The following is a 26,499-nucleotide window of genomic DNA, read 5'->3' on the forward strand; positions in this document are numbered from 1 at the left end:
TGTTGTTTAAGGTACTTCATGGCTGAAATGAGAATTTCCCATAGAGCCTTTTCCTTTCACCCACACAGGATGCATAAGGGGGATGGCATATCGAATTTTAAAGCCCATGCATTCAGCCGCTGGCCTGTAACCTGACCTCATGTTAACTGCCATTGAATACTATCATCAACTTGCATTGGTATCAATAATATTTTTGCCGTATATGATAGAGACAGAGCTGTTTTTGTTTAATTTAAGAAAATCCTTGCTCTTCCTTCATTGGCTGGTGATTCGGCATTTTGGGTGTGAGAGAGTGGTATATGCAGAGCCGCTCTGCCTGGCCTTCTTCAGCATGGTCAAGTGACAGTGTTGGGATTGCCCAGGGTACTCCTTCGGGACGTCTTCACAGCTCTGACGGGGATGACATTGCATGCAGCATTTGCCTTTTTATTTTTGGAGGCATTTTTTTCCACATTTAAAAATAAAGAGCAATGTTGAACAACAGTATCTCTGTTCTAATTGGATTCAAAGGAGTTCATTGCCAGAAAAAAATACTTTAAAAATAACACGAGAGATGCAAATGAGGCTGAAAGTGCCATTTATTTGGGAGAGTGTTAAACATAAAACCACTGCCACCGGGACTCAGATGAGCTGTTGAGGTTACTGACGTTGGTTTTGTTTTTCTTCCTTTACAACTGATTCCTGGGAAGAAGGCCACGTGGTTCACTTTAGTGCATTTCTCCTCCTTGTGTGCCTTTATTGTTTCTAACAACACTTAAACTCCAGGACCTCTCATGCTTTTCCAGGATGCTCTTTTATTTTTTTTAATTTTTTTATTAGTTGCTCAAAACATTACAATGATCCTGACATATCATACTTTTGATTCAAGTGGGGTATGAATTCTTTTTTTTCCACATGTACAGATTGCAGTATCACATTGGATTTACAGCCACATTTATATATACAGCCATATTAGTGTCTATTATATTCTGCTACCCTTCCTATTCCCCCCTCCCCTCCCTTCCCCTCCCATCACCTCTCTCTGTCCACTCTATGACACTTTTCTCTCTCTCTTTTTTCTTCCTCACACCATCTTATATGTAATTTTGCATAACAGTGGGGTCTCCTTCCATCTTCCGAGCGATTCCCCTTCTCTCTCCCATTCCCATGCATCTCTCATCCCTATTTAATGGTAATCTTCTTCTCATGCTCTTCCTCCCTGCTCTGTTTTGAGTTGCCCCCCTTATATCAAAGAAGACATTTGGCACTTGCTCCTTAGGGATTGGCTAGATTCACTCAGCATAATCTGCTCTAATGCCATCCATTTCCCTGCAAATGCCATGATTTTGTTATTTTTTAGTGCTGAGTAATATTCCATTGTGTATAAATTCCACATTTTTTTTTATCCATTCATCTATTGAAGGGCATCTGGGTTGGTTCCACAGTCTAGCTATTGTGAATTGTGCTGCTATGAACATTGATGTAGCTGTGTCCCAGGATGCTCTTTTAAAAAGTAGAAATTGTTATCAGATATTTTTAAGTGTTTATTTAGGGGGAAATACCCACATCTAGGTAACTTGACTTTCAGAAGAAGTCAGGGAGGGAACTATAGGGAAGCTAGAGCCTTTTCCTTTTTTTTAGCAGCATGCATTTTCCCCAAGATGGTCAGCATGGAGTTCAGAGTTGGAGTCCTGGCTGTGGTAGATGCTGGTTTTACCAGTGATGGAACTTAACCTAGTGCTCTGACTTTGGAGGCGTGCTGCCCATTCTGTTCTCTGTCCCATCCTGTTCTGTTTGTCTATTTTCTGTTTCTAGTTGCTAATCACAAAGCATTTGCTTCTCTTATGTCAAAATTTGGTTATGTAAAGTGGCTGTGGTCCTCCTATTGTGATGTCTACTTGTCTATGACAGTGTACTTCTGGGACGGGGACCTTGGGGAGCTGCTTCGAGAGTCGTGTGGTTGTTGTGTGTGAGAAGATGATGAGCCGGGCCTGCTGGGCCAAGTCTAAGCATCTGATCCATTCCAAGACGTTCCGTGGAATGACCCTCTTGCACCTGGCTGCTGCCCAAGGCTACGCCACCCTGATCCAGACCCTCATCAAGTGGCGGTAAGGCTGGGGTGCAAATGACAAGTCATCTTTACCTACCAGCACACAGCTGCTAGAGGGATTCCACCAATGGGGAGAGAGCAGTGCCACTCAGCTTTCTAGGCTGGGAGCAAAAGGCTTTCTTGGAGGACAGTTTCCAAGACACGTTATGAATTGTGCCCAAGAATTCCCGGGTGAGGTACTAACTAAATGCTGTATTTTACATTTCCTGTGGGCTCCCAGCCAGATGGAGAATCCAAGCTACCTTGGAAATCCCACTCTATTTTTCACATTAGGGAGATTAGATGCCTAGTTTAGTTTCATCTTGTGGGGTTTCATAATTCTCTAACATTCCTTTTAACATGGATTAATCGTGTAATAACTTCTGGTGCCGTCCCTTCCAGCACGAAGCATGCAGATAGCATTGATTTGGAACTGGAAGTCGACCCCTTGAATGTGGACCATTTCTCCTGTACTCCTCTGGTAAGGAATAGGTTTATTTATCCCCCTAACCATTTTCTCAAACCGGTGTAGGGACTCTTTTGGGATCTGAGAACAACGCGTGGAAGATGAGTTGTTATGTTACAGTGTTCTTAGGGTGAATTTACCTGTGTACTGAACTGTGAGTGCCCAGTGTCATCCCTCGGTGATACAGGGCATTTATCCGAGGTGCTTTGTGATGGTAACAGTGAATGGCCTGCCAAGGTTGCCAGTAAGGACTAGTTTGTGGGTTGGCAGCCATAGCAAGAGTCAGTAGAGCTTCAGACTCTTACTGAGAATGCTTTCTCTGCCCTTCTGTCTTAGATGTGGGCATGTGCCCTAGGGCACTTGGAAGCTGCTGTCGTGCTGTACAAGTGGGACCGTCGGGCCATCTCCATTCCAGACTCTCTGGGAAGACTGCCTTTGGGTATTGCTAGATCAAGAGGTCACGTGAAACTAGCCGAGTGTCTGGAGCACCTGCAGAGGGACGAGCAGGCGCAGCTGGGACAGACCCCCAGGATCCATTGTCCTCCAAGCGAAGAGCCAAGTACGGATAGCTGGATGGCCCAGTGGCACAGTGAAGCCATGAGCTCTCCAGAAATATCCAAAGGAGTCACTGTTATTGCAAGTACCAACCCAGGTAAAGCTTTAGAGTTTCTGTATCTCAGAGTTTGACAGCTCTTCCATTTGCTTTCATGCCACTGCCCTCAAAAAAGTTTATAGGATATTCACATATTTTTAAGGGTTTTTTTTTTAATGTTTTCGGTATTCCTTTAAAAATGCTTAGTGACCCCCCCAGATGGAAAATAACAGAAATTCTGTGTTCATGCAAAAGTATACCTTTTTGAAGGAGAACTTTCTGAGTACTGTGTGTGCTGCTGGGGAATATTTAAGCCTTAGGGATGTGTCTTGAGCTCCAGCTTTGCACTTTGTCTCTCAGGCATAGAGAAAGTGTTAATTCTTGAGGATTCCTACTTTTATCGCCTATCCTGACTGTCCTTTCTACTGTACTTTTCAGAGCTGAGAAGACCTCGGTCTGAACCCTCTAATTACTACAGCAGTGAGAGCCACAAAGATTATCCGGCTCCCAAAAAGCATAAATTGAACCCTGAGTACTTCCAGGCAAGGCAGGAGAAGCTGCTTTCCACTGCACTGAGTCTGGAACAGCCAAATATCAGGAAGCAGAGCCCTAGTTCTAAGCAGTCTGTCCCCGAGACAATCAGCCCCAGTGAAGGAGTGAGGGACTACAGCCGGGAACTCTCCCCTCCCACTCCAGAGACTGCAGCATTCCAAGCCTCTGGATCTCAGCCTGTAGTAAAGTGGAGTTCCAAAGATCTTTACATTGGTGTGTCTACAGTACAGGTGACTGGAAATCCGAAGGGGACCAGTGTAGGAAAGGACACGGCACCTTCACAGGTGCGTCCACGGGAACCAATGAGTGTCCTGATGATGGCTAACAGAGAGGTGGTGAATACAGAGATGGGGTCCTACCGTGATAGTGCAGAAAACGAGGAATGCTCACAGCCCATGGATGACATTCAGGTGAGCTCTGCTCAGGTAAGCTGCAGAGGCCACAACCTAGAGTCGCTGTGGTCTTTAGGTTCATTTCCAAGGGTCATGTAATTTTCTCCCTGATGGAGGGGTAGAAGTCTGGTCTTAGCTGGGTGTGGTAGCACATGCCTATAATCCCAGCAGTGCTCCAGAGGCTGAGGCAGGAAGGTCACAAGTTCAAGGGCAGCCTCAACAAATTAGTGAGGCCCTAAGAAATTTAGCAAGACTCTCTCAAATGAAAAATTTAAAAAGGGCTGGGGATGTGGCTCAGTGGTTAAGCACCCCTGGGTTCAATTTCTGGTACCAAAAAAAAGAAGAAGAAGAAAAAGTCTGGCTTTATACATGAGAGCTTTGAAGTATCTTCTTTCCTGGGCTTTTGTTTTCCTTCAGTGAAACCAGGCACTGTGCAGAGGGCCTGAACATCAGGGCCCAGGTCTCAGCAAAGCCTTTCCTCTTGGCACCAGCTCCTCGAAATTCACTGTGACCCTACAGTATGTCGCCTGCTTCCTCCTTGCATCCAGGATGACGGGCTTCACTGTTTTAAGGCTGTAAAAATAGCTAGCTGGGAAGCCTGCGCATACAATTTGTATTATCAAAGTGACTTTGAATGGCATAGCCATCATCTAGCTATTATAAAGGGCATATAGGGCATGAGGCACTCACAAAATGCAGTAAAACATCTCTAAAGCTGATAATGGACTGCCCTTATAATGTGGAGAACACAAAATCCTCTTAAGGCATTAAACTCATTACAGATTAAAAGAATATGTACTGAAGTAAACTTGACAGTAGGCTATTAGCAAATTCCATTAACTAAAATATGTAAGGGCAGGGTTGGGAAAGAATGTAGTTCAGTGGTAGAGCACTTGCCCAGGTTGTGCAAGACCCTGGGTTCAATCCCTGGTACTACTAAATAAATAAACAAAATTACAGAGGAGGTTGAAAGGAAACAGGAGCACATATGATAGAATTCCTCTCTTTCCAACTTCCCATTGATCCAACCCAAAACAAATACAAAAGGAGAAAACAGCCTGCTAGGAGTTCAGCAGGGAACCCGTGCCTGTGGAAGTGATGGAGCCGGAGGGCCATGTAGAAGCTCCTCTGTCCCGGCCAGCACACCTAGTAGAGGTCTGAGTGCTGAGCCGTTCCCAATGACTGTCCTCTGCCAGTCAGCACAGGAGGAGAAGCAGGCATGCTTACCAAGCTCCTGTTCTTGGTGGACAGAAGGCCCACTACTAATCTCTAACCCTGCAGTCTTGGGGAAGCTGCCAAATTAAATAATGTTTTAGACAAAGAGCTGGCAAACTGCTTCTGTAAGGGCCAGATAATGAATAATGTGGGCTTCATGGACCATAGAAACTTTGTCTTAACTATTTAATCTGCTGTATCGCAGGAGCACCCATATACAGTAGTAAATGAGTGTGTATGGCCACATTCCAGGAAAACTTTATTTACACAGGTAGCTGGCTGGATTCAGCCTGGTATAGTTGGCCAAATCCTGTTTTAGACAGTTCCTGTCGGAAGCCATTCCAGATGTCAGTACTACGCTATCCAGGGCTGTGTTTAGATATAAATATAGCAGTTTGAAAATTGGTGGCTCGGAGGAGGGAGACTGAGTCGAGCATGCAGTGCTATCCAGCAGAGCTTTCTGCCCTGGTGAAATGTGCCATAGGCGCCACACTCTGGCAGCCCCTTGCCATGAGAGGCACTGAGCCCTTGAAGTAAGGCGTTGAAATTCAGTTGCCGGACTTCTCATTCTGCTTAAGTTTAATTCAAGTTGAAATAGCTGTTGGATGGCACAGCTTTCTAGCTGCTAGCCTTCACGGAAACAGAGTTGATGCAGAAAATAGAAAATAACCTTTAAAAAACTTCTTCAGATTTTTACCAAGTCTTGAGAGAATACTGTTGTGCTAAATGAAGAGCACACATCTGTGAAGAAATCAGCAATCTAAAGAAGTATATTGCCAAATGCAAAAATAACAATTAAAAATAATAAAACAATTTCAGAAACAGCATGACAAGAGTTCTGAAGGAATGATCAATCAAATCAGTGGCATCAGTATGTCCGTACTTGTTGATTATGTGGTTGTATGTAGAGGGCATTTCTAGGAAGGGATTCTTTTCGTGGGAGAGGAATAATTTTTAAACAATTTAGAACTAATTCCAAGTTATTTTAACAGACGTAGGGAGGTGGGGAAATAAAGACAAAGTTCATTAAGGCAGCCCAATGTTCAGGGAGTGCTGTAGACTTCCTCCCACTGGTGACACGGATAGATAAGCATAGACTGACATACGCTTGTTAAAAATGTCAAGCTAATAGGGACTGTGAAAAATAGGCTACTGAACATCCAAGTTATTAAAGAGAAAAAGAATGGCTCATTTAGGGAAAGTTTAAGGATGGTAACACAGGAAAAACCAGCAGTAAGAAATAATAAACAGGAAAGAATATTGTAAGAATGTTTCAAATGTGATTCATCCACACTTGAGTAAATGATGAGTCCATTAAAAGGCAGATTCTTGCTTTTGGTTAAAAAGAAAAGCATATGCTGCTTGTAAGAGACCAACTAAAATGAAAAGAAGCAGAAATAATGGAAATGAAGTGAATGTGATTCATCTCACAGATGAATGAGTATAAAAAGAAAAGGGAGCAGCTGGGGAGGGAGCTGAGTGGTAGAGCGCGTGCTTAGCATATGTGAGGCCCTGGGCTCCATCCCCAGCATGAAGGGGGAAAGAAAGATAAAGGTACAATGCAAGGCAAGTAGTGTACTTATGTACAACTTTTTCAGAATATCTTGACCGTTATGAACCGTTGTGTTTTTAGCAACATAACCTCTAAGTACCACAGCAAGAACTAGTACACACGGGGCTGGGGCTAGGGCTGAGCAGCAGCACACTTGCCAGGCATGTGTGAGACACTGGGTCTGATTCTCAGCACCACATATAAATAAATAAAAGTTTATCAACAACTAAAAAATATATTTAAAAATATTTTAAAAAAAATAACTAGTAAATATAAAAAAAGTGGAACTGTGGTCGTGGTGTGACCCTGCTGCACCACCTCATAGCTTGTCAGATCCCTGGGTGTGAAAAGGATATGAAACCTTTGAATAGCACAGTTAGGAAGCTCAATTATTTTATATATATGATAAAATTTTATAGATGTGTAATTGATACACATAGTAAATATTTAATTGTTCTTTTCAAATATTGAAGAAATTTTATTAAAATTCCTCATTCTGGGACACAAAGAGAATTTGAATAAAAACTCAAAAGCTGGGCTGGGGCTGTGGCTCAGTGGTAGAGTGCTCGCCTAGCATGTGGGAGATAGTGGGTTCAAACAAAACAAGAAAACAGAAATAAGAGTCTGAGCACTTTCACAGACAAGGAGTAGAGGCAGGACTTCCTGTTATTTGAGTCACAAACCAAGAGGAAGAAAAATGGGATTTTTTTTTTCCTTTTTATGTCTATTACACAAAGTAATTCTTGTTCTTTGAGAAAATTTGGAAAATCTTTCAAAGTCAGCATCTCTAACAGCTCTGGAAAGGAGGGCTGTGCAGCTGTCCCTGTACTCCTTTCCTGCAGCACTTCCTCAGCCCTCCTCTGCAGTTAGTGTCTGCTCTACTTGACCCTGAGCAACCACTGATCTGGCTGCATCTCCAGAATTTGGCTTTTTCTAGAAGTTTCTCCTGGATAGAATTGTTCAATATGTAGTCCTCTGTGCCTGGTTCTTGCCATTAAGCGCCATGTCCTTGAGGTGCACTGGTGTTGCAAGACAAGCATTTTGTCCCTGTGTAGAGCTCCTTCCAGAACATTTTCAGATGACTTAATACCCTGAACTGCTGTATTCCAGTCACCACTTTTGAGAGATATGTCAGGAAACTTTTAAAAATGAGGCTATAGTTCTGATCCTGATTTAAAAAAAAAAATACTTCATCCAGATGAGCTTTGAGGATTCTTTAGTATGACTATTAAAATTAATATGTTTTGGGTACAAGTACTAGCAACCTAACTACATTGGTTTAATTTTTAAAAAGCCTTTTTTCGCATGACCAAAGGTCCAGCCTGGCAGGCATGAGGCCCTGGGTTAGATTCCCAACAAAGATCTGGAAGCCCAGTTGCTCAGTGTTGTTGGTCCCACAGGTTTTTTGTCTTTCATTTTCCCACATACCTGTTCCTATGACTGTTGCGTTCCTCACGACTAAAACACTCAGGGTCACTCCAGGGGAACTGGGCTGCACGAAACAACCACACAAGAGACAGAGAGACCTTTTCCTTTGGATCCTGTGATGGCTCCTCTGACCTTAGGGGTCCACAGAAGGAGAGAGCGAGCCGGGCTGAACCCATTTATTGGGGAGAAGCCATTCAGATGAAGCAAGGGGTCAGGTTTCTGGAGGTTGAGTATAGCTTGTCTGCTCTCAGCAGGTTGACTGACAGCTAGGAAGGCTATGTCCAAAGGCAGAGCAAGAGAAGGGGACATACAAAGGGAGTTTCCTTGGAACATTCTATCCCAGTCAGGGTAAAGGGGTAGGATTATAAAAGAATAGGTGAGTGTAGCTCAACCTCAGGGGTATGCCTACTCAGAAGACTGGCCTTGCTATCTGAGTGGGGGGAAAGACCAAGTCACAAGTCATGGCACTACCATACAAGATTATAGTGGTCGTTCAGATCCCTGTGGTACATCAGGACTGGAAGGCGTGGTAACTCAGTGTGGCTCCCCAATATGACTTTCCTTTTCATGCCTGATGCTTTAATGGATGTAGCCATGCAGGTTGGTCGTCTGTATTCAAGGCAGGAGGAAGGGAGGAAAGGACAGACATCTGCATGGTCTCACCACAGGAAGGTGAGAGATGAGACTATGTTGGCAGCCGGGCATCTAGGGTTTGGCACCTTGCTGTGCTCTACACGATCAGGCCTCCCCAGGCAAGGCAGGGGGGAGTTGAATGCTGCTTAGGCAACCACTAGTGTGACCACATTAAGATGGGTGTGCTCACCTGCCCAGCCATGGTACCATTGATTGCTGACCCAGTTGAGAGTGGAGAATAGGCCTGAGCCAGACATTCTCCAAGATGTACCCAAAGGTTTTTGGCCAAACTGTGATTTGGAGATAACAAGTCTCAGGACCTCAGTGTATTAGAATAAAATTGTGGAATAAGCCTTAACTGCATTAAGGTGGAAATCTGTCCACCTGCCCTTTTTAGTCTGCTTTCCCAAGTAGGGGGTGGAGGGAGACCTGGATACCTTTCAAGGTTCCTTTCTCACCTGCGTGTTCTGTGCCCTTCTAATTACAGGTGAACATGATGACCTTGGCAGAACACATCATTGAGGCCACTCCTGACCGGATCAAGCAGGAGAACTTTGTGCCCATGGAGTCCTCAGCATTGGAAAGAACAGATCCTACCACCATTAGCAGTACGATGAGCTGGCTGGCCAGTTACCTGGCTGATGCTGATCGTCTGCCAAGTGCTGCCCAGATCAGGTCAGGAATGTTCTGGGGTCACTGCCCAGCATGAACGATTTTGCTGGAGGCAGGGAAGGCTAAGTGATAGGTTGAATGCTTGGTGGTGTAGCATGAGATTGTACCAGGCGGGAGAAGGGGTCAGGATGTGTTCCACCGCCACTCTCGAGGTCCAACTCTGTCCTCACTGCTTCCATTTGTTCCTCCCCAGACCAGAGTATACTTGGTGGGATTAGTATTTACCATGGTACTAAAGTCATTTTCAGGTACTGAATGTGTCCGGCAACTCACCTGAGAGGAGGGGGGCCTATCTCGAGTGGCCCACAGTGGCTCCAGTGGAAGTCGTCTTGTCTCATTGATTTACAGATGACCAATTATGCCAGTCACTCTTCAACTGCCTCTCTTTTCCTCCTCTTGTTTCAGAAGTGCATATAATGAGCCTCTGACCCCTTCTTCTAATACCAGCTTGAGCCCTGAAGGCTCTCCCGTCAGTGAAATGGCTTTTGAGAAACCTACCCTTCCCTCAGCGGCAGACTGGTCAGAATTCCTGAGTGCCTCCACCAGTGAGAAGGTAGAGAATGAATTTGCTCAGCTCACCCTGTCTGATCATGAACAGAGAGAACTCTATGAAGCTGCCAGGCTTGTCCAGACAGCTTTCCGGAAATACAAGGTAAAATAGAAGGTTCTTGATGTTGTCTTGTTCTTAAGATCAGGGAGCAGGGATGAGACTCAGCTACTTATTCTGAGATACCTCCCAGTTCCTTTATCTCTGGGCTTATAGCATTTTTATAGAAAGTTATTAATTGTATCACATTAGATTATTAATGATTTTCAGGAGCTTCAGTGAAGTAGAACCAGCAGTGGACAGCTGTCACCAACTCCACTTATTGTTGATATTTTGTTTAATACAAAGTGAGTTGATACCTTCATTACAAAGAATTTATGACCTAAAGCAGGGATTTTTTCAGCCAGAAGCCTGGGGGCTGACTTGAGGCAGCCCATGAATTCCTAAAATTACATGGTGAGGCTTCTGTATATGTGGTTTTGGTGGTGAGAGGATCCACAGCCTTCTGCAGATTTTTAAAGGATCTTGGATGCTCCCACCCCCACAAAGGTGTTAAAAGCCATTAATCATTGAACTAAAAGTGGCCAGGCTTATCTTAGGAAGACTGTTGAGATCTGGTAAGAAAATAGTATGATATCTAATGTGTTATATACTTTTAAAATGAATAACTTTTAGGCCTCCTAAATATATCCTAATGTCCAGATATCATGGTTTACTCTATAAATTTATTTTTGTTTATTTATATTTATAATCAATGATCAGTGTATTTTTCTGGTAAACTGGGAGTCTCCGGTCTGAGAGAGTTGCATTACATGATTGCATAGTTTTTAGAAAGTCTACAGTTCTTACCATTAGGCCATTAATGATTTCCCCCTCATATTACTTTAAGGGTCGACCCTTGCGGGAACAGCAGGAAGTGGCCGCTGCCGTCATTCAGCGTTGTTACAGAAAGTACAAACAGGTAAACCTCCGTCTGTGTCACAGGAGGCGGCCCTCCCTGCAGCCCCTACCTCTGAGGACCTGGTGTGCAGTTTGGATAGTGAGCACCACATAGAAGTGATTTGCATTGCCTTGATTAAAAACCAGAGGACCAGGAAGTGAAACAAAGCCATCTGCAGTTCAGCTTGTGCCACAAAATAACTTGTGTGCAGAATCTGGGCCTTCAGTCGTTATCAGCTCCCTGAGATAAATACAAGGAATTACTTGTGTTTGAAGTGAGGACCGATGTTCCAGTAATTTCATAGACTTAATAATTGAGGAACTCTGGAGAGTTTGACATGGCTCTTGGAGGAGGTCAGTGCTGGCCATTCCTTGGACATTGAATTATATAGGTCGTATAGTCTTCTGCCCTTTTCCATTCAGCTGCTGCTTATCCATTTTAAAATGAAGAATTATAAAAATCTTTGAGAATCCTAAGAAGCTTGGAGCATCTCAGGCCAATTTCACCTTTAGTTGGCAAGTGCAGGAAGGACAGAGCAGGACCTTTCTATGCAGGGTTACCATTTCCAAACAGCCTGTGGGGTTGGTGACTACTGCCAGATAAGAAAGGTGCCTGTTGTTCCTGGAGCACCTGTGTGTGTGGGGCCTCAGGCCCACCATCTCATTCACCCTTGCAGACACTCAAAGTTTCATTTCCATCTTAGAATCTGAGGCTCAGATAAATTCAGTAAGTATTAGACTTTCTAATCCTCAAACTGCTTAGATTCTAGAACCTTTTATTAAGTTGTGTTTCAGGTAGGTTTTGCATTTTAATTTGAGGACTGAAAATGCAAAGGTGTGTGATGATCTCAGCGATTTGGGGTCATGCTGTCTTGTTCTTTGATTTCTGAGACAGGTTGCCTTTAGCTCCTGTTTCTTTAGGACTAAACCCTACAACAGGGCAGGGAAGGACCATCTCCAGCTCAGAGTCAGCTGAGTTCACGATCCCAGAAAATGAAGGTTTATTGTGCAAACGCTGACACCACGTCCCTGTAGCTGTGCATCCCTGTAGGTCTGTGGCAGGAGCCACACCTGGCGTCTGCTGTGAGCACCCGCGGCACACTGATGGAGGCTTCTAGTCTGTGTTAATAGCAGGTGTTCACTCCAGATTATGAGTTGTTTTTTAAAAAACAAATTCCTTCCCAAAGAAATGTTGTCAACAGTGAGGACGGCGGAAGGCAGGCCCTATTTTCAGAAATAGTGAGAGCTGTCAGACAGATTTTGGAAGGTGGAAGGCATTAACGTAGCCAGGATGCCTTTTTTTGTTCTTTTTTTCTTTTTGGTTGGGAGTTTTATTGGTTCTGATTTTAATTTCATTATATTCAGCAATCTAACATTAATCTTGTATTTTCTGTTTCTCCCCCAAGCTGACATGGATAGCCTTGAAGGTAATGATACACCCAAGTCCTCTCACAAACCATTCCACAAGAGTCACAAGCTTCACACCCATCACCAGCCACCAGAGGGGCCATTAGGATGGCACAGTCCTGCACAGACATAACCACCTTGCAGGCCACCTAGCCAGAGCACGCCTATCCTCTGGGACCTTGTGGTTATTCAGTTAGGATGGGTTTTGGCATTAATCATGACTGGACATTTTCTTGGCAAGTGTCAGTCCATCTGAGCCAACTACCATGAGCCCAGTGGCCACTGAGTAAATGTCTTCTTCCCACAGTGGGCTTCAAAGGCCTAGTAGGGTCTGAGGGTGCCGTGTGTACAGGCCAAGTTGAGCTGACCGCAGGCTCAGAGGATGCAGCATTCTTGTCTTAGACTTTTGGACCAGTGGAAGTAAATATAAAGATCAGATGAGACTGATGATTTTTGCAGAAGGGTCCTATTTCTCAAGAATTCCTTCCCTCATCCCACCTCATATATCCAGGGACGTAGTTAGGCATGTGCAGGGATTTTCTAAGGAATAGTTTTCATTAAAATGGTAAGTTGCCTTCTTGTAAGCAAAAGGCTTTGTGTGCCCTTTTGTCCCCTGACTCATTTTCTATTCCATTACAAATTTGGACAAAGTATTTTTAAACCATGGTTGATCCCTGTACTTTAGTGCCTAGACGGTGTTAGCAATGAGCACACATACACCCTGTGCCTTCATCCACCACTGTTGCGGCCCTGCAGCAGGCTAGGTGGAGGGGTGCTGGCCTTGGCTCAAGCAGTTCCCAACTTTGATGACCATCCAGGTGTCATTACTTCACCATCGTTGATCTGATGAGTGTTAATCTTTTACAGGGTAAAATGGCTTAAAGGTGTCAGCGTTTCATGATAAGCCTTGTATTTGGGACCTTGTAACTCCATCAGAAATTCATCATACAGACAGTAGTTAGAAATCAGTCAGATGCTGACTGCTAGGTGGACATGGCCACGTATAGTGGGAAGCATGAAAAGGGGTGAAAAAGGTTTCCAGAGCTGGCACTGTAGCACACACCTGTAGTGCCAGTGGCTCAGGAAGCTGAGGCAGGAGGATCACCAATTCAAAGCCAGCTTTAGCAACTTAGTAAGGCCTTAAGCATTCAAAAAGGGCTGGGGATCTGGCTCAGTGGTTAAGCACCCCCTGCGTTCAATCCCCAGCACCAAAAAAAAAAAAAAGTTTCCAAATCAGATAATTAATACTAATCTTAAACATGCAAAATTTTATTTTCAGTATGCTCTTAGTCTCATAAATACTCTGCTTATTGCTATTAATCTTTTTCAAGAAGTGCAAAATATTTTAATATTTTAGGGAAAAAGCACATTGCAGAACAATAAATTATTTGCAAGCAACTCTCAAAGTAGTACTTTACATTTGGAAAGGCAGGTGAAAAGAGTCTTCACCTGCCTTTTTCGTGATTAAACACCATGCTGAAAATAGGATAAGAAAGGGAGGAAAGGGCCTCTGTCTTCCCTTCCCCAGAGCTCCGTTGTTACTGTCCTGCTCATTCTTGTTTCCCCTGCAGTATGCACTTTATAAAAAGATGACTCAGGCGGCCATCCTTATCCAGAGCAAATTCCGAAGTTACTACGAACAAAAAAAGTTTCAGCAGAGCCGGCGCGCTGCTGTGCTGATCCAGAAGTATTATCGGAGTTATAAGAAGTGTGGCAAGAGACGGCAGGCTCGCCGGACCGCAGTCATCGTTCAGCAGAAGCTCAGGTGGGCTGGAAAGGCTTCACGAAGCTGTGCAGGAAGGGGAACCCCCAACTGGTTCCAAAGAACTGCCCCATGCTAACACTAGGCTCAGCGTGAAGCAAGGTGTCCAAGGTTTCCTTCTTTTCAGAACCTGGGTGTGGAGACCTTGCAAACAGTACTTGTGCTATGTCTCCTTCTGTCCATTGAGACCCTTCTCTCCACCCCAACCCTAATCAGCCAATTTCAACTTTTATCAAAATTTGCAGGACCAAAGTTGGGGCTCCAAGAGACATCAACAGTCATTCACTCTGTATAGTAGTCTAAACTGAAGAGTCACTGCACAGAAGACATTGGAAACGTAGATAGGGTTGAGCTGTTAAAATAGCACCTATAGCAGAACAAATCATGTGAAGACAATAGGGAATAACTCCAAGTTCAGCAAGTCAGCCTCTGAACAGAGTCTCTAATGACAGAATGCCCTTTCCAATGAAATGGCTGTAGGGATATCTTGTTTTCAGTCTTCTGTGCTCTGAAAGCTTAAGAGACAAAGGGGGGCTTTTGCCCTCTTCCTTCCTCTTCTGGCCACGCCTAGACTGCACTGTGTGAGCAGCCTGTGTGTATGCTGCTGGATTTACTACATGAACTGTTTAGTGAAAAGTTCGTGGTCACCACTCACCAGTTTTAATTTTGTGCAAATTAAGCTTTATGGAACCTTCTTGTGACAATTTAATATTCCTGCTTTTTCAGGAGCAGTTTGCTAACCAAAAAGCAGGACCAAGCTGCTCGAAAAATAATGAGGTTTCTACGTCGTTGTCGCCACAGGTACATTAAGTTATCCCGTGTTTTACTCATCAAGAAAAATTAAACAGCCCTGACCTTCTTAACCATTCACTTAACTTCTGCACAAAGCCAAACCCAGCAAACACCAGGGTAAACATCCCAAATTATGATAAAGTAATAGAGCTTGTCAACTTGGCACCCATCGAACTCGGAAAGCCATGTATGTTAAATGGCAGGTTCATACCAGGGTTTTCTGTTTGATTTGGGTATGAGTATAATTTATTCAGACTAGCTTTCAGTTTCTCTATTATTCTTATGTCACTTTGCATCATGGTCTCAACTCTGCATCCTTACAACATGTATCAAAACAGAAAATAAAACAAGTCTCTTACGAAGGAAAAAGAAAACCTTCCAGGTTTTCTGGTGTAGAATTTCTACCAAAGAGCTGGTGCCCTCTGCTGGAGGAAGGAAAGCTAATGGGCTCTAGGTTGTCAGTGGCAGCTGGTTTGTGATGAAGAGCAGGAGAAACCACTGGGGTGAAGCTGTGCAGGAAGAGGCAGACATCTGAGGTCCCAGCTGCATTTTTAATTAGCAGGAAGTGCACTGAAAGCCTGTGCTGTCCCTGGGACTGTCCCTCCTCAGGGAGCTCAGCTGGAGAAGAGGCTGTTCCCCAGAGTTGAGCCTTGTTTGTGAAGACTAGGTTCTCAATTAGGCTTCTGGGGGCTGATGAGCAGTGCTGTGTTTGCCCTGCTGAGAATAGTATTCCAGGCTGGGATCTGGGGGCTACCAGACATGCAGATGTCCGGTAGCCTTCCTTGTGGTTGGGTGGTTTCTTTGTACATCAGGAGCTGTGTAGCTGGCGGTTGCAGATTTAAAGCAGGCTCCGTGGTGCCTGTTCAATTTGATTTTTAAGAGGTTCCACTGTAGTTTTTTCTTACTCTTAAGACCATCTGGTTGCTAATTTGCAAAAGTTTGCCTTAGAGACTTAATAGGGTTTAACTCGTTACTTGTACTTTCACCTAAATCAACAAAAGAATGCACATATGTGGCTGTAGAAAGAAATTGCACAGCAACTAGGTTAATAATAATAAAAACTTTCAGAAGAGCTTTATTGGGGCACATGGGGTTTTGTAGCTCCAGTGTGGTAGAAGCAGCTTGGGTCCTCACCCCATGGGCCTCGGCAGCTCATTTGCTCTCTGCCATGCTGCAGGTAGGGTCTTTTTAACCAGGAGAGCTAACAAATGAGATACCAACATGAACACTCTGAGATAGGAACTTGTGTTAGGAAACACACATCAAACTACAGGGATGGCGATAACATAACAAAATCAATTTGCAGGGATTGGGATTGTGGCTCAGTGGTAGAGCTCCTGCCTCACACGTGTGAGGCACTGGGTTCGATCCTCAGCACCACATAAAAATAAATAAATAAAGATATTGGGTCAATCTACAACTAAATAAATTTTTAAAAAAATCAGTTTGCAGGGGCTGGAGTTTTGGCTCAGCGGTATTTACCTAGCATGTGTGAGGCCCTGAGTTCAACCCTCAGCACCACATAAAAATAAACATTTTTTTTTAAAAAGGTAAAAAAAAAAAAAAATCAGTTTTCAGGCCCTAATGAAGTGGTCTCTTTGTTATCCATTCATGCCTTTTACTTGGCATCAGAGTGCTATCCCAGTTGGAAAGCTGATGATCTGCATTTGGTGAAAATATCAAGGATTCCAGGCCCTTTTCCTTACACTCAAAAGTGTGTTCATAGCCTTCTGCCTGCAAAATGAAAAACCAGGAGGCTCTGCCCAGTACAGAGAGCGGTAAACTGTGACCCCAGTGGGCAGAATCACACAGGCACCTTCTTTCAGGAGGCTGCAGTTCAGAGTTTCCAGGAGATTTTGTTTTTAAGAAATCACCTTAACATTGCTCTTGAGGCCACTCCAGACAAACCAGAATACTTGCAGGTTGAATTGTACACAGCTTTTCCCCTCTTCTTATTGTATTCTCAAACCTTGAATATGAGTATAGGGAATGCAATATGAATAAAATTATGTAAGTTATTTTCTTCTGACCTGTGTTTATAGTGGGTGAGTTGAGAGAGTAAGATGTCCAAGCAGTACATAGATTCATAAAAGATTTCCTCCCAAGATAGGCTGAACAAAGAGGCCTTTCCACTCTTGGCTCTTAGAGTTCTCTTTTTGTGAACTGATGGAGGAGAATTTCCTGAAGATTTTTAACAGTCATAAGAAAGCCAACAAGTTTCATTATGAAGAGTGCATCAGATTATGGGCCTTGAATGTGTGTGATTGGATGAAGTAGTCACCCTGATTGGCTGTTTTCTTGACTGTTTTCATAGTTCAGATGTTAGAAAAATACAGGCAAATTCTGACATCCTTATATAGTCAGTATATGTGCAGTATTTTAATACTGACTGTACAAGATTGGTATTTAATCCCTTTCCTATAAATTCAGTTAATTCATTCAATGAAGGAGCTTGAAGAAGTCCTGAAAATCTATCTCAGAGGTTTATTAAACTCACATTTTTCCTAGGAGTATACAATCCTGTTTCCATTTGCATTTATTTAATACTACTTTTAAGAGATACTGTTATGTTTATTGTCTCTTGGAATCATTAAGTCTATATTAAATAGAAAACCTCATATGGCGCCCCTTGAAAAGGTAGGTAGATAGTGGTCTTCGGAATCAACGAGGGTCCCATTTCTAAGTAATGTGACCCCAGTGTTTTAAGACTTAAAGGATAAATTGAATTTTCTACCTGCTCATTTCACACACCCCACCATCCTGCTCCTTTTCTTTCTTCCCCCAAAAGAAACCACTTTATACTCATTTTGGTTGAATTACAGCTATTTTTAAGATTTCTGTTGTGACCCTCTTAATGCTAATAGCTCTTTGGTGTTGTTTTACTGTCTAAAGCCCCCTGGTGGACCATAGGCTGTACAAAAGGGTGAGTTTAGCTGCCTGCTAGCCAGTTTATCTTTATCTTCCATTTTCAATATTGTGCTTTTTGCTTGCTTGCATGGGGCTGCAGCCTAGGTATGCCAGTAAGTTTCACATCCATTATTGAATGAAATGAAATAAAATAAACTAACCCTAATTACTAACACTGCTATTTTATACAGCAGAAGAACAGTCACAGGCAGTAACTGTACAGATGCATGAGTAAATAGGAGGGAGGGACCTTCTGAGGCCACCGCAGGGCATGCTAGGCTGGGTGGAAGGAGCCTCTGCAGACACACGTGGCTGGCTACAAGTGGAAGTCTAAGCAAAGCTGTCTTTTAAAAAAACAGTAAGCAAGTGGGGTTTTGTGTTAAAATAATTCGCTATACTAAATCTTCTCAACTAATGCTTTGTCGACATATATAAAGCAAGAAGGCTCACTCGGCAGTACTAGGCTTTTTTTTTTTTTTTTCCCAAGCCAGTCTGTTTCTTGTTCAGAATCATTGCTTCCCTGTAACCCTACTCCTATAGTTCCATTCTGTAATTTCTTTCCCCTTGCTATGCCATGAGGTAAGTCAGTGTGTAAAACTGCCCTTTTAGATCTAGCCTCAGATACTCGTTTAAATAGTGAGCAAACCAGACCCCAGCATGTAAGGGTAAAGCTGAATAAAAAACATGTAGGAAAGGGTCCTAAGTCTTTGTGTTCCATTTTGCAGTTGGGACTGATTATTCCAAAGGAATTCATATTTTTGATAAGTTATCCTGAATAGGTATTCAGTAAAGACTATTGGCCAGGGATTTTAGAGTACGTTTCTCATTTATAAGTGTGGCAGCATTCTCTGCCAGATGCAACCATAACACATCTTGGTTATAATAAAAGGTTTAGTGTCAGAAAATTGTTTTCTAAAAGCTAGGAAAGGAATTCACCAGTACTGGACTTGAATTTAGGTAAATTTGATCACTTTTTTTCCTTATGTAGTCTTAAGATGAGGTGGCTGTCTTTATCACCCAGATTCATTGTGTCCTCTTCCTAGCCTTGCACTAATACTTTGGTCATTTTTAAGATTTCTGAAATCATAATTCAGAAAATCTTAAAACTTGTGTGGTGGCACACACCCATAATCCCAGGCTGAGGCATGAGGATCACATGTTCAAGGCCAGCCTCAGTAACTTATCAAGAGCCTGTCTCAGAGTGGAAAATTAAAAGGGCTGGAGAAGCAGTTCAGGGGTAGAGAACACCTGGGTTCAGTTCCTAATACTGGAGAAAAAAATATTCAGTGTTTCTGCAAGACATTATTTTGCATCTAACTAGTTATATTGCTACTAGTATTGATTCATTATATTTTATACCAGGAGTTGGCAAACTTTTCTTAAAAGGCTAGTGAATAAATATCTTCAACTTTTTGGGCCATGTATACAATCAGTTTCAACTATACAATTCTTATGTTGTAACCTGAAGACAACCACAGACAGACAGTGTATAAAAGAATGATCATAACTGTGTTCTTATAAAACTTTATTTACATAAATGGGCACTGGGCTGGGATTGGCCCACAGTCTGCAGTTTGCCAACTTGGAAATAGAATTGAGTTTTTTAAGTTCTTCCTGAATAATGAGCTTATCTGTATAAGACTTAAAGTCTTACCTGCTTTGAAACCATGAACAGTTGCTGAAGGAAAAATTTGTTTTGAAATTAAAAAGCAGCAGCATTTGTTGACTAGTTGATCCTCTTTACTATTAGACAATTGTTTACCATTGGGTGCATTTTCCGCGTGGTAGAGCTGGATCAGAGATTCCTCTGCTTAAAATAGAGAAAATCTCTGTCTCTCTATTCCCTCTCACCTTCTGCAAACATAGACAATTTTTATTTTCATTAAAAAACAATGACCACTGCCACCGATTCCACGAACATACGCATGCCCTAGGATATGCAGTTTACCTGAAGGTGATGGTGTATCACTTATTCATTGTGTTTCACAGAGCCTGCTGCAAGGGGCCAACCTTCCATTAGAAGTGGCTGTTTCTGGCGCTCTGTTAGTTTTGCTATGTTCATGATCCTTTTTGAGAGAACATTTTCTGAAGATGTCTTTCAGTGCCAGACAGAGCCCCTTCTTTAATTTCTTTAGTGTCTGCTGCATTCTGTTGTGAACTGCAACTGGAAAGTTGGAATCTTGTAAAATCCCTACTGTCTCGCACAGTCTTCAGGGCATCTGAAGAGAGGAACAGGGAGGTGTTGGGCTCCTGCTGGTGTAGGAACGTTTACCTAATAGTAATCACAGTATCCGTGGAGCAGCTTGTATGTTTAACATTGTGTAACCACCAGTCAGATGCCCTTCACTTCTCCCCCAGGAATGTTGCGATGGCACTCCCTCTAGTGGTCCCCATGTTAAAAATCTTGGGAGCTGAGCATTCTCGGAGGATTTATGTTCCTGGAATTTATGTCAAAAAAGATGACATACTTATTTTTTTAATTTATAAAGTACACCATACTTAAGACATTTAAGGTTGATAAGTTGAAAAATAATATTCAAAAATATTAAGAAAAAAGAAAACATTAAGAATTAAATTTTGTGGTGCAGTGTTTGTAAAACGCTGTTATTGATCCACACTCTTGGGATGATGAGCAGAAGGATCTGAAAAGGTAGGCACTGCCCTTCCTTAGAGTGAAGCACAGCAGGCTCCGCATAGCCGCACAGCAGCTGTGCACCCCGTGTCCTGAAAGCTTCCTTTTTGCCTGTGGAAGGCCAAGAGGAGCTCCCCATGTTCTTCCCTGAGTCCAGCTGAGGTTTTTACTCAGCTTTTCCTTCAGGCTTAGCCGCTAATTTATCCAGTAACTGAAAATAAAGTTACCAAATCCCTGAAATAATCAGGGGTGTTTTGTTTTTGTCCCAGACACATAATTGTACACTTGAGTGAATTTCATTACTCAGGAGAGATACTAAACCAACTGTTTCAATTCTTTTAGTTAACTCAGATGATAAACCAACTTCAGCAAACCACTGAAGAATTTTTAAGGTTTAAGAAACTTAAAATGTAAATGCTGAAAATATTACTTTCCAACTGGACTTCGTATACCTGGCAGGATGTTACTCACTGCCACAGCAGAAAAACCGAGATACGTCACAGGCAGAGGAAATGGCAAACATCTTCTTACGTAGCAGACTTCTCAGGGTTTTAAGACTTCATTGCCTAAAAAAGAGCCTGCTTTTCTGGGTAGAAGATGGTTTTCCATTTCTATTTCTTAGAAAAATTTCTTTCCCTGTATGAGACAGTGTTTCCACAAGGGGGCTTTATAAGCTTTATAGTCACTGCAGATAATTATCAGCAGTGGAAATAATGCTGTTTAAATAACGTGTTTCTTAAATTGCTAGCCAGTCGCTCATGTTCAGGAAAGGTGGGTACAGCTGTCCTCTGGCATAAAAGAGCCTTAATTGGAGGAAGGAGAAATAGCGCATTTTGAGCACCTTTTTTAAACAACAGATTTCGTCTATATTTGAGAGCCAGGTTTGCAAACACTTTAACTTTTCCAGAAGCTGACAGTCATTTTGGTAAGTAGTGATTTCAGTACAGTAGCTTCACCCTGTGCTTGAGAGCAGCCCTGTGAAATGTCTCCAGTGGTCACGACCAAGTTCTGAGAGTTACGTATCCTTCACACCTTTTGCTGTGTCATCTGAAGGGACAGTTCTCTGACAATGCCCGGAAGTGTACTGTTCGAGAAAAGTAGTCCGTGGGCTAAGATCAACAAATGTGGTCCCAAGTTAAGTCCGGCCTGAGGTCTAGTTTCCAAGTGGCACATCATATGTCCCTTGAGAAGTGAGTGTGGGATGATCATCAAGGGTATATTTTAAATCTCCAAAATAATTTTGTCTTACTTGCCTCTTTTAGGAAATGAATATTTTTGGAACACAGTGGTGTGTGTTAAATTGCAGACAACATGCTCTGTGTCATTCTTATTGGGCCTCTCTGTCTTTTTTGTTTTGCAATCCAAATGAAATTTCTGGAAAATGGCAAGATCTCTCTTTTCCTAAATTCCCCACAAGCTATTGCAGCTCTCAGAGCAACAGGTAACTAATCAGAAAGCCACATCGGGCTGCCCTGTATACTTGACGTCCAGCATTGCAAGAATATACCTGCCGAAATCCACTGACTCATGAAGCATTTCTGGCTGAGCATTACTGAGTAGATGTAATGAAGCGGCTTTGCCTTATGCTTTTCCCATGGAGCATTGTTTGCTACAAGGTTCTGAAGCAGGCCTATTCCATTTACCATGAATTACCATTGGACGTCTGATGGAAATAAATCCGTGGGCTTCTGCTGGCTTTCAGTGCTGTTGCTTACCACATCACTTCAGTACATTACAATGCACCTTTTTTTTTTATTTATTTTTTGTTGAGACTGCCAGAGTATCCCAAGGTGGTGATTATTTTCGTCCTAGAATGCTTGGGGTAATCCTGGGATTGTCTTTAATTTTAATAGTTGAATGGTCACAGGTCAAAGTCTTACTGTCCTGATTACTTAACTCTAAACTAATAACAGGAGTATTTTTTAAGTGACTGATGTGAGGTTCAGGAATGTAGTCCACACAGCTCTTAGGGAAGCAGTAGCCTTGCACCTGTAGAAGCCACAGCTTCTCCCAGCATTAATTGTCATTATGACCTCAATGAAGACCACTTTGCCTGTCTTCTATGTGATGGGATTTTTTAAGATAACCTGGACATTTTAGGTTCAGCTCTTTCATAGCCTCATGATTGTAATACCAAAAACTCAGTAACCCTTAGCAAGTTTGTGTAATATAACTCAATAAAAGTTTTGAGTACCTGTGTTCTAAGTTATATCAATGCAAACAACACAGCCACTGGATTTTCAATATCATTCCAATTTCAAATATATACCAAGTTTGTATACTGAAAAAAAAATGTTTATAACACAGGTAATATCAGTGAAACAAATTTAGTTGATTAATTTTGGCTTTGTTCTATGAAAATGAATTTTTTCCTCCACTGATTTTTCAGCTTGTGTCCTATGTATACAACTTTAATAAGACATAATAGTAACAGATGGATAGCAAAATATAAATCTTTTCAAACATTCTTTAAGGTAGGAATAATAATTATTATTATTAGAAAAGAAGCACATATTCATTGTAGCTAATTTTGCAACTACAAATAAGAAAGGAGAGTAACCCAGAGATGATAATAGTTAAACTTTTATTATGTATCCTTGCTGGTAAAGATTTATTTTTTGTTAACATATGCCTTTTAGTGATTAATCATGTCTCTGACTGATGATAAGACAAAACCAGTTTAACTGATTGGAACACTCTGAATGAAGTATCTATTTCTTAGATTTCTAACAGGTGTTATTCCAGGTCCCTTCAGGGATATTATCATTTTCTGTTTCTTTGGAGGTAATGTAACTTTCAGTTACATCTACCCAGTTGACATTTGATTTAAAACAAAAATTAGGCACCCCATTTTATCTTAATAATCTGCCCTCAAGGAACCTAAAACCCCACATGTGAGTTCAGTAGGACGGAGGGTGAGTGTCTCAATTTCATGTGAACTTTCAGAGGTAAGTTAACATCAACACAGGGGGCTAGGGATATAGCTCAGTTGGTAGAGTGCTTGCCTTGAATGCATAAGGCCCTGGGTTCAATCCCCAGCACCACAAAAAAAAAAAAAAAAAGAAGAAGAAGAAAAAAAGAAAAAAAGCCTAAATCCTTTGGGCTGGGGATGTGGCTCAAGCGGTATCGCACTCACCTGGCATGCAGTGCGGCCCGGGTTCGATCCTCAGCACCACATACAAAGATGTTGTGTCCGCCGAAAACTAAGAAATAAATATTAAAAATTCAAAAAAAGACCCAAAACATCAACACAGTCTGAATCACAGATGAGAGATCAAAGCTAAAAAGCTGATTTGATTCTAGGTACATTGTTTATACATGTTTTAGGACTTTAAATTTAATTGTGTTATAAATCAAGTACATCTTATGTGGGGGTCTTTGTGCCCCCCCACAACATTGTAATTAAATCAACATAGGGTCTCATAAAGAGCAACATCTCAGAATTAAGAAAATATTGTTGTCAGCTTCATTTCATATTTTAGAAACTTTCCAAATGCATGTTTTCTGTAAGTCTTTTGGAAAAACCAATAAAGCAAGAATTTATAAAAATTCTAGTTAGCCTGAGAAATTACTAGAAGCAGGAGAGTGGAATGGCAGACATGTAGGCTCTGAAGTCAGACCATAGTGGGCTCACATCCCTGCTCTGCCACTTATTTTCTGTATGATTTGGGACAGGTTATTTAATACTTATCAATCCGAAGTTCTAATTTACAAATTGGATAGAATGGCAGAATTGTGAGTGCTGCATTATATGACAATATTCAGTCCTGTGTAGCTACTGGAACATAAGCTCTTCTTTTACTCCTCATTCTTCCCTTACTAGTGAAGACATTTTGATGTGTTTTATAATGCTACTTTACTGTGGTAACTTCATGATGAAACCAGGAACTAGATTCTCCTCTAGAGCTCTAGGGGAGTTACGGAAGCCCAGAAAACAAATCTGAAAATTGGAACGTCCTCATGTTTCCTCTGCAGACATTCCTATGTGTGGCTGTGCACCTATCCTGAACTTAGTCTGTGAGGACATCACTAATTTTAGCAGAGTATTTACCTGATAACTTAAAAACCTTATGAAAACTTGGTTGACTTTTTAATTAGTTCTGAAAGAAACTGGGAAAATGAAAAAACAAATGTGACCATTTTAACTAGAAGAAAAATGTTTGAAGTGATACCTTCCCTGACCAGCTGATTACAGATTCTTTGGTATGAGACTACATAAAGCATTTCTGGTTTATAATTCACTCTCCTTCTCTATTTCATCTCGATGATGAATTTAATGTTTGTAAAGCATTCCTATTCATGTTAGAAAAACTGTGAATGGATATCTGTGTTTATGCGATCAGATTTTCAACTTGAAATTCTTTAAATTCTAGAAATCTTATCAGTGATGGAGTCACTGTTGCATATTTGTGAATGAGTTCTGTGCTAGTGCAGAAATAAGATGTAATATCTGAAGTAGCATGCACATTCTGCAGGAATTCAGGAAACAGGTCTGCACAGTACAGATGTTGCATGTCCGGAAGTAAAGTTGGCATCCGTGCATGCCTTGCATTTCTCCAGCAAAGAGATGTTAGTATAGATATTGCATGTTTAAAAATTGAACACAGACTGTAGCATGTTTCAATTTTTAAAAAGCCATTTATTTATCAAGTATGCATGTCCAAAATTAGGGACCTGTAATGATGCACAATTCTATACTGTAATGACTCACATTACCCTAAAATTTAATAAAAATGGTATCCTTAATTATAAAATTTAAAACTAATATCCAGATCTAGTTAGGAACATAGCAGTTGTGTTCTAAATGTAGCTATTAAGAAAGAGTCAACCATTTGGGAGGTAGAGCATCGGTCATTGTCATCTATAAAAATCACACCTAGACTAAGCTGGGCTTAGAATATGTCACCACTAGGACAAATAAGCAAGTTTTCAAACAATAATTTTTATTATTGATGAATTATCTTTTCTTCTGAAAGAGAGCATCTTTGAAGAGATTTTATCAACTTTTGCAGAATCCTCAGAAATGATGATGCTTGCAGGTTGTGAATTCAGTTTCCTCTGTTGCTCCTGACTGAGGAGAGCCTTCGACTCCCAGTGTGTGTTGATTCTGCAGAAAGCCTACCACTTTTTTCCAGAATGCTTTTTCTTCCTGCCCAAGTGCTATCAAGAGTCTGTTTAGAAAGTGAACAAGCACAAGGGGCTGGGCCGGGGCTCAGTGGTAGAGCGCCTGCCTCTCGTGTGAGGCACTGGGTTCAATACTCAGCACCACATAAAAAATAAACAAGCATGAATGTTAAAATTTTAACTTACTGGTATAACACGATAATAGGAGAGACCTTACCATGAGGGAATGAGGAAATAGTATTTAAAATTATCAACCTCGCTGTAGGCCTGTAACAAATCATGTGTTTCCCTGACCTGCTGCTGAGGTAGAGTAGAGACGTCTGCTCCTGTTTGGCTAAAGCTGTCCTCTCACACCCACTTTTGAGAAACAAACCTCACAACATGGTCTGTAGTTCCTCACTGAGACGTGCACAGCATGCACTGGCTTGTATCTGATCATTCTGCTGTTAAGGCAAGCTCATTATCATTGGTCAGCACAGAGAGATTTTCTTAGTTTACAAGTGCTTCCCTGACACCCTCCCACATCAGCCACCACATTAAGGGGGGTGGGGGAAGCAAATTTTTACATTAAAAATATAGATTGGAAGTGATAATTAATACTCAGCTGCTAGGAACTTTCCATAACTCAGCCTCTACTCGTTCCATTTAAATTTGTTTGCTACAATAAATCTAAGTAGAACAAAGTACCTTTTCCATATTGCCCTAACTGCCGTCCATCTGGGAGCTCTGAGAGGGAACCCAAACATCCCTCACAATTACAGGGTGCAAAGGGAGGAGAATAGGAAAATCAGATTCCACAGTTCATGAAGGAAAGAGAAG

The 26,499-nt window shown here is 41.9% G+C and overlaps 1 protein-coding gene across 19 annotated transcripts in view; it reads left to right on the top strand.

Annotated features, from left to right (window-relative positions):
- The window catches only part of Camta1 (calmodulin binding transcription activator 1), a 756,735-nt gene that overhangs the window by 726,543 nt on the left and 3,693 nt on the right, over window positions 1-26,499 (top strand). For 7 of the 19 annotated variants that reach the window (XM_078025165.1, XM_078025174.1, XM_078025173.1 and 4 more), the window contains 10 exons: window positions 1,891-2,087; window positions 2,471-2,549; window positions 2,871-3,186; window positions 3,565-4,103; window positions 9,386-9,573; window positions 9,976-10,222; window positions 11,007-11,078; window positions 12,463-12,483; window positions 14,035-14,228; window positions 14,952-15,026. In XM_078025165.1, the coding sequence (XP_077881291.1) occupies window positions 1,891-2,087; window positions 2,471-2,549; window positions 2,871-3,186; window positions 3,565-4,103; window positions 9,386-9,573; window positions 9,976-10,222; window positions 11,007-11,078; window positions 12,463-12,483; window positions 14,035-14,228; window positions 14,952-15,026 (1,928 nt within the window). Of the gene's footprint in view, window positions 1-1,890; window positions 2,088-2,470; window positions 2,550-2,870; window positions 3,187-3,564; window positions 4,104-9,385; window positions 9,574-9,975; window positions 10,223-11,006; window positions 11,079-12,462; window positions 12,484-14,034; window positions 14,229-14,951; window positions 15,027-17,909; window positions 17,941-26,499 lie in introns of all 19 variants that reach the window. The other 12 variants (XM_078025180.1, XM_078025182.1, XM_078025166.1 and 9 more) reach the window with 11 other exon arrangements.

The sequence above is a fragment of the Ictidomys tridecemlineatus genome, chromosome 11, assembly GCF_052094955.1.
Source record: "Ictidomys tridecemlineatus isolate mIctTri1 chromosome 11, mIctTri1.hap1, whole genome shotgun sequence".
Lineage (NCBI taxonomy): Eukaryota > Metazoa > Chordata > Mammalia > Rodentia > Sciuridae > Ictidomys > Ictidomys tridecemlineatus.